The sequence below is a fragment of the Sinocyclocheilus grahami genome, unplaced genomic scaffold (assembly GCF_001515645.1).
Source record: "Sinocyclocheilus grahami isolate Dianchi unplaced genomic scaffold, SAMN03320097.WGS_v1.1 scaffold427.1, whole genome shotgun sequence".
In the NCBI taxonomy this organism is placed as follows: Eukaryota; Metazoa; Chordata; class Actinopteri; order Cypriniformes; family Cyprinidae; genus Sinocyclocheilus; species Sinocyclocheilus grahami.
The window spans coordinates 70,024-81,934 of NW_015505606.1; the positions used below are offsets into that span (position 1 = coordinate 70,024).

General features: G+C 42.6%; 1 protein-coding gene across 1 annotated transcript in view; it reads left to right on the forward strand.

Moving 5' to 3' along the window:
* Nucleotides 1–11,911, forward strand: part of LOC107551574 (bifunctional heparan sulfate N-deacetylase/N-sulfotransferase 4-like) — a 67,717-nt gene that overhangs the window by 32,009 nt on the left and 23,797 nt on the right. Inside the window, exon 6 of the mRNA XM_016233218.1 lies at nt 8,984–9,112. Coding sequence (XP_016088704.1) covers nt 8,984–9,112 — 129 coding nt within the window. The remainder of the gene's footprint in view (nt 1–8,983; nt 9,113–11,911) is intronic.

The following is an 11,911-nucleotide window of genomic DNA, read 5'->3' on the forward strand; positions in this document are numbered from 1 at the left end:
TGGAGCGTCCCCTCTCCTGAGGGGACATTGCTCCTTGATAGCATATCCGCTCCTTGGTTCAATTTGCCCGGTATATGCACTGCTCTCAGCGAGCGAAGGTTGGGTTGAGCCCATTCTAAGAAGCGCTCTACCACAGTGAAGAGACGCTTCAAGGAGAAGTCTCCCTGGCGATTTATGTAGGATACCACAGACATGTTGTCCAATTGGAGTAGCACATGGTGCCCCTTTAGGAACTGTAGCACTGGCAATGCCGCCACCATGAGGCCCAGCATCCTTTGAAATGCTTTGAGAGGGCGAGTGGTACCAATCTCGAAGGAGGTCGCCAGCCTCCGTATGGCCAGAGCCCGTTCCGGCATGACTACAGCTCTCATTTGGGCTGAGTCGAAAATTGTTCCCAAGAACGATATTCGCTGGCTAGGGAACAATGGGCTCTTGGCAGAATTGACCCTGAGTCTCAGGCTCTCCAGGTGGCTGAGGAGGAAGTTCCTGTGTGATATTAACTCTGTCTCTGACTGGGCCAGAACGAGCCAGTCGTCGAGGTAATTGAGAATGCGGATTCCCATCTGTCTCAGAGGGGAGAGAGCCGTGTCCATGCACTTCGTAAAAGTGCGGGGGGCCAGTATGCGTCCAGCAAAAAGAACCAGTCTCCTGAGCAAATTCACGCAAGGATCTGTTTCAGCATAGTCATCCTGAACAACCATTTCATGAGGGCGTGATTCAGGTATCTGAGATTGAGGATGGGCCGGAGGCCACCATCCTTTTTGGGGTTGAGGAAGTAGCGGCTGTGGAAGCCTGACTCGCTCTCACTCGCAAATTCATCACCTCTGAGCGCAGGATGTGTGCGTCTTTGCTCTAAGCTGAGGTGCACTGGACCATGCCCAAGACGAGACGATGCCTCTAGTCAAGTGGGCCCGTACACCAATGGGGCATTGAAAGCCCAAAGAAAAGTACGCTAGCGAGATGGAGTCTACTATCCATCTAGAGAGTCTATGCTTCGTAACCGGAAGCCCTTTGGTGCGGTTACCGAAGCTGACAAAGAGTTGTTCTGACTGCCTATAGGGGGCGGAACGCTCAATATAGATTCTCAGAGCTCTGATGGGGCAGAGCAAAAATAGCTCTCTGTCCTCTTCAGTTTGAGGAAGCACGGAGAGCGTAATGACCTGTGCTCTGAACGGAGTGGAGAGCATCTTAGGTACGTAACCGTGCCTTGGTTTCGGGATGACTTTAGTGTCATTAGGCCCGAATTCCAGGCAGGCAGGGCTAATAGAGAGCACCTGCAGGTCCCCTATTCGCTTTACTGATGCCAGTGCTAGAAGCAGAGCAGTCTTCAGCAATAGCGACCGAATGTTGGCAGACTGTAGTGGCTCGAAAGTGGAGCCCTTCAGGGCCCTCAGCACAGTGGTCAGATCCCATGAAGGGACGGTAGGGGTACGAGGCAGATTCAGCCTACTGGGGCCGCTATCAATAGCTGAGTCAGCTCTGATAGCCACAGCTGGTTCATCCAAATGGGGGCCACCAGGAGAACCTAGTGTTTTTGTTCCCTTACTCACCTGATTACCTGTGGGATCAGAGCGATCGGGGGAAAGGCATAAAAAAGGAGGTTGGGCCAATCGTGGGCCAACGCGTCCCTGGTCTTTGAGAAATAAATTGGGCAGTGAGAGTTGTCTTCTTGAGGTGAAGAGTTCCATCTCGGCCTCGCCGAAGATCTCCCAGATCCTCTGAACCGTCTGCGGATGGAGCGTCCACTCTCCTGAGGGGACATTGCTCCTTGATAGCATATCCGCTCCTTGGTTCAATTTGCCCGGTATATGCACTGCTCTCAGCGAGCGAAGGTTGGGTTGAGCCCATTCTAAGAAGCGCTCTGCCAGAGTGAAGAGACGCTTCAAGGAGAAGTCTCCCTGGCGATTTATGTAGGACACCACAGACATGTTGTCCAATTGGAGTAGCACATGGTGCCCCTTTAGGAACTGTAGCACTGGCAATGCCGCCACCATGAGGCCCAGCATCCTTTGAAATGCTTTGAGAGGGCGAGTGGTACCAATCTCGAAGGAGGTCGCCAGCCTCCGTATGGCCAGAGCCCGTTCCGGCATGACTACAGCTCTCATTTGGGCTGAGTCGAAAATTGTTCCCAAGAACGATATTCGCTGGCTAGGGAACAATGGGCTCTTGGCAGAATTGACCCTGAGTCTCAGGCTCTCCAGGTGGCTGAGGAGGAAGTTCCTGTGTGATATTAACTCTGTCTCTGACTGGGCCAGAACGAGCCAGTCGTCGAGGTAATTGAGAATGCGGATTCCCATCTGTCTCAGAGGGGAGAGAGCCGTGTCCATGCATTTCATAAAAGTGCGGGGGGCCAGTATGCGTCCAGCAAAAAGAACCAGTCTCCTGAGCAAATTCACGCAAGGATCTGTTTCAGCATAGTCATCCTGAACAACCATTTCATGAGGGCGTGATTCAGGTATCTGAGATTGAGGATGGGCCGGAGGCCACCATCCTTTTTGGGGTTGAGGAAGTAGCGGCTGTGGAAGCCTGACTCGCTCTCACTCGCAAATTCATCACCTCTGAGCGCAGGATGTGTGCGTCTTTGCTCTAAGCTGAGGTGGGAACCACGCAGCTGAATTGCGGGGTATTCAAGTGAATTGCAGTGAATAACCTTGTTTTATTATCTCCAACACCCAGATTGACACTACAGGGATGGCCTGACAGGCCTCAGCCCGTGTGACAAGGGGTTGGATTAAATTGAGAGGCTAGTCGCCGTATGGGGACCCCACACTCAGAAAAGAACATTTGTTTTCCCTGAAAATGCTTTAAAAAAATGCTTCGCTAGACTTAATGCTCTCATAGCAGAGCAGTCAGCCCCCGTGCACGCAGCCTCAGCGTGGGCGTGGCCTAGACGCGTTCAATTTGAAGCTGTCAGTGATAATAATCATTAGTGACAGCATTCTCTTTTAATCCACCCAAAAAGATCTAACCACTCGTTAGAAGAGGAGTTTAGATGATCTTTATGTGTAAACACTCTGACAGATCAAAATCCGCTCGTAGCTGATGAGGGGAGGGGCGGGGCGGGGGGGCCGTCTTTATTGAAGAAATCGAGCCGTGAGCAAAGCAGAGCGAGACATGAGCTCTCGTTGTAAGAGCGGTCTGTCTCAGCAGCGCAGCCTCACCGTGGGCATGGCCCAAGCGAGAGGCGCGTTCAAATACAAAGCTGTGGATTAAGCTGCTCGTGAATGAGGAGCACTGATTCTCACGTGTAACACACACTGGCAGATTAAGCACGCCTGATGCGTGTCAGCATGAAATTGCTCTGCCTGGTCGCTCAACCCGCAAGCTCACCGTTGCTTCCTCCGAGGTAACTGGGAGGAGAGAAACATGAGAGTGGGGAGGCGGGGCCGCCTTCCGTGAACGAACAGGGGCAGACTGCTTTCATGGTAACAGCAGCCCGTGTCTGTGAGCACAGTCATAGTGACACACACAATTCGAAGCTGCCAGTGGCAGCATCTGCTCTGATCTACTTAGGAGGATAGAGCCACTCGATGTAAAGAGGGACACTGATCCTTACGTGCAAGACACGGATCAAAGCGCAGCGGGGAGAGCGAGTACACAGGCTCTGTGTCGGCGGGAGATCGCTCAGACCCGGTTGCTTAGTTCCCAGGCTCCGCCCTTTCTCTCTCCGAGGCTTGCTGAGAGAGGAGAAACGGGAGAGCGGGGCTGCCTTCTGAAAGGCAGCCCGTGAGTGGAGAAGAGCGAGACTCATGCTCTGAATGAGCATTCTGTCTCAGTAAGCGCGCAGCTCACTGCCCTTCTGTGGCGGATCCGAGTGCAACGGGGAGAGAGAGCACGCAGGCACAGTGCCGGCATGCGATCAGTCAACCCGGTTGCTTATTCCCTGACTCCGCTGTTTCCCTCTCCGAGGCTCGCTGAGACTGTCTGCGTGGGGGCTGCCCAGACAGGTGACGGTACTCACTGCCCTTCTGCATCGTGCAAGATTCCCTGCACGAGCCACACTCGCAGCACGACATTTGCAACAACGTTGCTAGAATTTGCTCTTTTAGGTCTTACCTGCTAGAAATAAGCTCTTTCAGTATTTCACTAGAAATAAGCACCTTCTCAAAACAGTTCTGAAGAATGCTTTTTGTTTATGTTTGCTGACAGACACCAGTGTTTCCCACAGACTTGCAAATGCAAATTCATTATCTGCCAGCACGATGCGCTGTTGAAGCGGGAGATATAGCGGTTTCCCCGGTAACGGCTGTAATCAAATAAGCACTGCGTTCACAAACGCTGCTTTATCAGGCATTACAGGAAAGACTAAATGAAAATGACACCGAAGCTTTTCTGAAGATGGGCGGTTCTTTTCAAAGATACATTCATATAAAAACACCTGCGCTGCATTTTAATTTTGAAACGTGCAGTGATCAGTTTATTCAACAAAGTAATAACTCAGTGTATGTGAAACACTGGACACTGCTATAAGTCAAATGGCCAAGTGATAACAAAAATAAAAGAGTTCACACATATTACACAGCCTGCTGCTCATAACTGGTTAAGAGTGCACTGCCCACGAGCGATGACATCGTGGAGGCTATTGTCGGACCTACACATTTCAGGAGGAAAGTTAACGTGCACGTTATAATCAGCCCAGAAGTTTCGTCTGAACTGCATGTGTTTCTACTTTCACATGCAAATTACTTGTTGCGCTTATGAATATGATAACTTTCCGGCATCAATTCTAGTAGGGTAAAACGTAATTGCGCTTTCGAAACGGTCTGTTTTGCCCTGCCATCATTAGCTGAAACTGTGAACAAGAAGCGGCTGCAGAGTGTGAGTTGCTCCATCTCTCACGCAGCCAGAGAGAGATTCTCCTGTCTTCCGCAACAACGCTTAGCTGCCCGCAGATGCGCCTGCCTATAAATCGGCCTAATTTGCAGCACAATTGGCCAATGCCGATTCATTTAAAAATGCCAAAAATCGGCCTATTAATCGTCCGGCCTATCAATCGGTCGACCTCTATATATATATGACATTCTCCTTTCAGACGAATACAATCGGAGTTATATTAAAAAACACTCTCTCACGCAGCCAGAGAGAGATTCTCCTGTCTTCCGCAACAACGCTTAGCTGCCCGCAGATGCGCCTGCCTATAAATCGGCCTAATTTGCAGCACAATTGGCCAATGCCGATTCATTTAAAAATGCCAAAAATCGGCCTATTAATCGTCCGGCCTATCAATCGGTCGACCTCTCTATATATATATGACATTCTCCTTTCAGACGAATACAATCGGAGTTATATTAAAAAACACCCTGGCTCTTCCAAGCTTTATAATGGGAGTGGATGGTAGCCCAAAATTTGAAGTTCAAAAAACTGAACCAATCCATTATAAAGGAAGTCCACACGGCTCCGGGGGTTAATAAAGGCTTTCTGAAGCGATGCGATGCATTTGTGTAAGCTTCCACTAACTGTCATACACGCATTCACGAGAGAGTGGCATCCAGCGGATGACTTAGCACGTAGGAAAACGCAGTGATGAACACGGAAGTGATGACCGTGGAAGCGCAGAGGAGAGAGCAAAACAAAACACCGGTCACAAATCAATAGTACAAAACGAGGATTTGTAAAGAAAAATGTCGGAGAATTGCAATATAAGGCAAGAGGACACTGGTTTTCCTTTACTGTAAACAAAACTTGTTTCTCGCGAGACTAGCATATTCTCACCGGAGTTTACGCTACGCCTATGTCATCTGCTGGACGCCACTCTCTCGTGAACGCGCGAACGACAGTTAGCGGAAGTTAGAGATTAAGGTTTATAAAGTTGTAAATATGGATAGTTTTCTTACACAAACGCACCGCTTCACTTCGGGAGGCCTTTATTAACCCCCCAGAGCCGTGTGGACTTCTTTTATAATGGATTGGTTCAATTCTTTGGACTTCAAATTTTGGGCTACCATCCACTCCCATTATAAAGCTTGGAAGAGCCAGGATGTTTTTTAATATAACTTCGATTGTATTCGTCTGAAAGAAGAAAATCATATACATCTAGGATGGCTTGCGGGTAAGTAAATCATGGGGTAATTTTCATTTTTGGGTGAACAAACCCTTTAAGGCAACGCCCACGCATTCATTCATCTATTTTAATAATGCTCATACGAAAATTAACCAAATTGTTTTCATTGAGGACAAAACATATACCTAACTAGATTTTGTTAGATTTATGCATGAAACAGAAAAAGCAATTTTCCCATTTGTAAAAAATAAAACAACTTACACTTAACAACTTAGTAAATTAGATTATTTTAAGCTGTTTATATATTTTACTGAAAAAAAACTGATACTGATTAAGAAAATTAGTTTTTGAAACAGTGCAATCAATTTCATGAAACAGCAGGAATTAATGCACCCTTTATTTGGTTCTTATGAATACTTGTGCCTTGTTTTTGAAGTTCAGACAAACAAACTAGAGTACTCTCTTTTGTTAGAGCACCAGCACACTACAACATGTCTTTCTTTGTTCTTTCTAATGAATTAGAGATGTGTCACTTTTTCCTCATTCACAATACAAAAGAACAAATTTTGGCAGGCCTAACTCAGATCAGATTTTTTTACATGCAATTTAGCTGTCATCATCATCTCTTTTTATGAGTGTTCTGAATCTAGCCAAAGACAGATGTTTTGCAGCAGGTGTTTGTGAGCCCAAATCTCTGGCTTTTTTTATTTAGCAGATGCACCAAAACAGGTTTTAGGTCAGTTGTTCGAACACCTGTGGCCTAACTACTGGCCTCCTCGGTGCAAGCATGACAGGTCTCAGATCAGAGATCCAGAGCACTGAATACTGATGAGTGGGGATCCATGGGGCTATGAAGCATGTCAGAGTGTTACAGTCAGTCGCAATACAGCAAGTCGACAGCGCGCCAAAGAACTAACTGCTTCTTTCACAAACCACCACAATAATATAAATAGGCAAGTTACATTCATTGAGAAGAAATGGCAGGGAAGGTGGGTGGCAGAAAAGCGAACAGGAAGGGCAGAGCACATGAATAGAGTTTAATAAATTCTCCAGGCATGCTGGTGGGACAGACAATTTAGTGTGTTTGCACTGGAATTGAATTTTAGAAGATGGATAGATTAAAATATTAAATCAAGACTACATGTGTACAGTACAATTGTTCTTTGCCCGTCAAGTGTGTGTGCATAGTTTCAGCAACAGCACACGTGAACATGCGTGCCACACAATAATACACATAGAGAGATGTTAAAGTGGGAAAAGCAATTAAGTTTAAGTTAGATGGAAAGATTGGAGAGAGTCCCAAAGATCTGTTCCAGCTCAATCAAGCAGTCCGAAAACAAGCATATGGGTGATGAAAGCTCTTATCAGTGCATTAGAGCCCAGTGTGTTTGTGGGTGTGTTAATGTAATAGATTTTGCTGTTTTAGCAGTTTGTTGGAGGAGTCTATCTGCCTCTCTGATATTTACACACTGTTACAGTGTTGAGAAATTGACTCTGTTGGTTCTTATTAATGTACCAGCGTCTCTCAACTTTCCTGTCAGAGGAAGTACAAGTTCAATATGTCAGACATACTGTACACTATACTGTTCAAAAGTCGGGAGTTTGTAGGATTTAAAAAAAAATGTTTTTGAAAGTCTCTTATCTAATGTCAATTCAATTTAAAATAACCATTTTTATTTTAATTATAAAATGTAAATCATTCATGTGATGGCAAAGCTGAATTTTCAGCAGCTATTACTCCAGTCTTCTGTGTCACATAATCAGTCTAATATTCTGATTCTCGAGAAAAAAATTCTTATTATTTTCAATGTTCAGAAATGTTGTGCTACTTTAAATTAGCCGATATAAGATCTATTGTTCTTGGAAGAATCTGATGACAAATGTTCAAGAAATGTGAAAATTTCCACAAGATCCAGGGGGCGTGGTTGGATCTAGATCCAACTCCTCCCACCTTACATTTACCTAAACCTACCCGTCTCCACCCCCTGATCCCTAAATCCACCCATCTCCACCCCTAAACCTACCAATCTCCACCCCCTAGATGTGGATCCAACCACGCCCCCTGGATCTTGTGTTCTGCAGTTAGGGGCTACTGCATTTAATCTCATTGCTTTAAGGGGAAAAGTTGAGATATTAAAGGAAACTTAAAATAAAAAATTAAAACCTTTATGTTTAGTGACCTTCATGTTGTTCCGAACCATATTATTTTCTTACTTCAATACTGATATGACAACTAGCAACTTTCAAGCCTCAAAAGGGACAAAAGTTGCAAAATAAAAGCAGTCTAGATTTCTAGTGAATTTTTGTAGTGAATGACAAATTACATTTCAATATGTTCCTCACACAAAGCTATTTCACAACTTCAGAACATTTAGAATATACTGCACAATGAATTTCATAGACTACTTTTATGATACGTTTGTATCCTTATATTGATACCTGAAAGCCTCAGTCACATTCTTTTTGTAATTACATCGAAAAGAGCAGTTGTTTTGTCAAAATACACATATGTAATGTGCTTTACTGTACCTGAACATGAGCTAGAAAAGGAGACAGCAGTTTTTCTGTTGTTGTCAAGCAGTAATTTTGTCAAATTGAGTCACAGTATATTTTTTATTCTCTTTCTCTTTTCTTCTTGTCAGTCTTTGCCTGTTTGCCACATATTTTATTGAAGCATTCAGCTTTTTCCCACTGAGAAATGATTCTGTTTTCTTTGACTGATCTAGACAGAAAGTGAATGGATGAATATATATGAAGTCGTTTCCTCGCAACACTTGAATACTTGAATTTACTTGAATTTGATATGAGCCCTAATAAAATGTCATGTGTAGAACTCAAACTGGCAGTATTAGATGATAAACGACAGAGAGGTTTATTAATACACCATTAAAAGATTCATAATTTGGTTTGTACTGTATTGACTGCAACTCTTTGTAGCCTTAAACTCTGTGTGTGTGTGTGTGTGTGTGTGTGTGTGAGCAGGTGCTGCCCCGTCAGACATGTGGTTTATTCACACACACCATCTTCTATAAAGAGTATCCGGGAGGCCCTAAAGAACTGGACAAAAGCATACGAGGAGGAGAGCTGTTTCTGACCGTCCTTCTCAACCCTGTGAGTGTAAAACACACACACACACCGCTACTCCCTGTCGTCTCTGCTCATTTCATTCTATCAGCCTGTTGTATTGTTTTTCTCTGTCTTATTCTGTCCTCATGCCCCCTTCTCTCTCTCCCTCTCTGGGTTTCCATGTTAGTGTTTCTTATAGATTTGTTCTCCCAGCATGAATCACTGTTCTTATGTTGAAACTCTGCTCTGCTTGAATCAGCAGCGAAATGAAAAACAAGAGCGTGTGTGTACAGTCGTGTATGTGCGCTGTGTGTTTCTACGTTAATTCAGTGCTTCTCAACTAGTGGGTTGCGACCCAAAATTGAGTCACAGGTCTATCCTGATAGGATCATGGACTGCAGGAAAAAATTATAATGCATCTAACCATATAACAATACATAGTTTGGATAGAAAAAAAGAGGTTATTCAATTTTAAAAGGGAAAGAATGCTTCCCACGTATTTTCTTGTGCATGTCAAAGGTCATGCATCCAATTTTGGCCCAAATCCGCTTGGTTTATGTTTGTTTTGTTTTGTTGCTGTGCTGAGCTTTTCTATTACAAATCATTATTGGTAAGTGAAATAAAAAATAAATGACAAACTTAAACAAAAATGTGAAATGTTGCATTGTTAACTAACTGAAACAAGCTGAAGTACTAAAATTCCTAAAATTAAAACTGAAAAAGCTAGATAGAAATATTAAAAAGTGCATATAGCATAGTAGTTAAAAAGTGCAGGAAAACAAAGTAATTTAAGTGCATTGCTGTTTTGCACAAACACATACACACTCTGGACAAAAAATTACTAAAAATTAAAATTAAAACGTAAAAAATCAATATACAAATTTAAAAAAAAAATCAATGCATACTATAATCATTTATAAATACTACTAAAATAACACTGATTGTCTAATGTAAAATCCTGAAGAACCATTGTTTAGCATTAATGGATACTGTAAATGGGTTGAAGAATAGATCAAGTACTGTATGTATTGTGAACTTCTTGCACTAACATCCTGTGCAGTCTTTGTGTATAAGGTATGAAAATGTAATGTTTAAGAGTCACGAAATGTTTGTTTGTGTGACGAAAGCATCAGAGTGAATCTTCTCCTTTGGCTAAAGGCCATTAGTAAGGGTTGACTCATTCCCATGGTACAGCACTGACCTGAAAAACAAGCTGAATGTAATCAGAGATTGTGTGTGTTCTCATGTTCGCACAGATCCTGATCATCTGCTTATACCAGCAATAATAAACAACCCACAGAGAGAGGGGGTGAAATGAACATAAGGAAATATGGAGGTGTGAAGATGTAGTATATTGTAGTCAGTGAGTGTGGAATGAGATTGTTCACTTCACACTTACCTTGCCAAAGCCAACAGTGTGTTAATAGTGTGTTAAGTGTTTGTGGTTGTCTGAATAAAAGAGGAATCGATGAGAAAAAGATATTAAGAAAAAATGTTCTTCTTCATAGTGTGGAACAGTATACTGTATTTAATTGTATTTTTTATTTATATTTTCTATTAATTATATTTATATAATAGATTATTTTATATTTAATTTAATTATTATTTAACTGTGGGAGTGTGATATTGGTTTTAAACTTGGTTTTCCTATAAAATTTTTACTTTTACTCTGCCAATGATATGGCATATCAAAATATTTCACTTTTAATCTTTACATTATAACTATTTATAACTATCTGGACTCCACCCCTAGGGAATTAAACATGAGTCTTCCATCTCTAAGCAACAGTAATCCAATGTTCTAATTCAATCTGAACATCACACCGAATAAAAGATAAAGCAGACAATTAGATTCCTTTGTGGATTTTATTTGAATACCTTTCTACAATAGGCACCCAAACCGAACTATTATTGAGCTTAAAAGTGCTGTGAGAGCTCTGTAGAAGCGCATTACCAGTAACATGATCACACATCTGTCTTTCTACATTAAACTCAAACCCATCACATACATACATTAATCTGACCGTAGACTCTCTGATTTATTCATCACAGCCACATTCTTCCGTGTTAAAATGAATCACTGTTAACATGAAGACAAAGCACTACTTATTAATGACATACATCATTCTTCTCTTCTCTTCTCTTCTCTTCTCTTCTCTTCTCTTCTCTTCTCTCCTCTCCTCTCCTCTCCTCTCCTCTCCTCTCCTCTCCTCTTCACATTCAGTATCAGCATTGATTAAACATTTTATGGCAGTGATAAAAATTTTATTACATTGAAAAAACATTGGTACAACATTGATTGAAAAGGGGGAAAAAAATTCCACCATGCCTCGTGCTCTCTTTGTCTTTCTGTCCTGAGGGCTTTAAGGGAAACTCATTTATCTGCCCATTCATTATTGAGGTCCTCTCCCTGAAACGAGGTGTGTGTGTGTGTGTGTGTGTGTGTGTAGTGTGTAGTATGTGTTTGAGAGCATGAGGTTAACAGAGCATAAGATCAGTTACAGAGGGGAGAACACTGTGCTTTTGACACTCCATTTTACCCTCATTTATGCCCTTCCCAGAAAACAGGACAGTATGCATGGGGCGTTTGTTACCAGAATATTTTACACAAAAATGGACATTCTGCCATTACTTGCTCACCATTATGTTGTACCAAACTCGTATCCTGTTTTTTTTTCTGTAGAACCCAATGGGAAATTAACAGACCTAAATTTATCTCATTATATACACACATTTATGTCATATTATATTCCCCTTAGCCATAGCTAAGGGAATATATTTATATACTGTATATATATATATATATATATATATATATATATATATATATATATATGTATATAT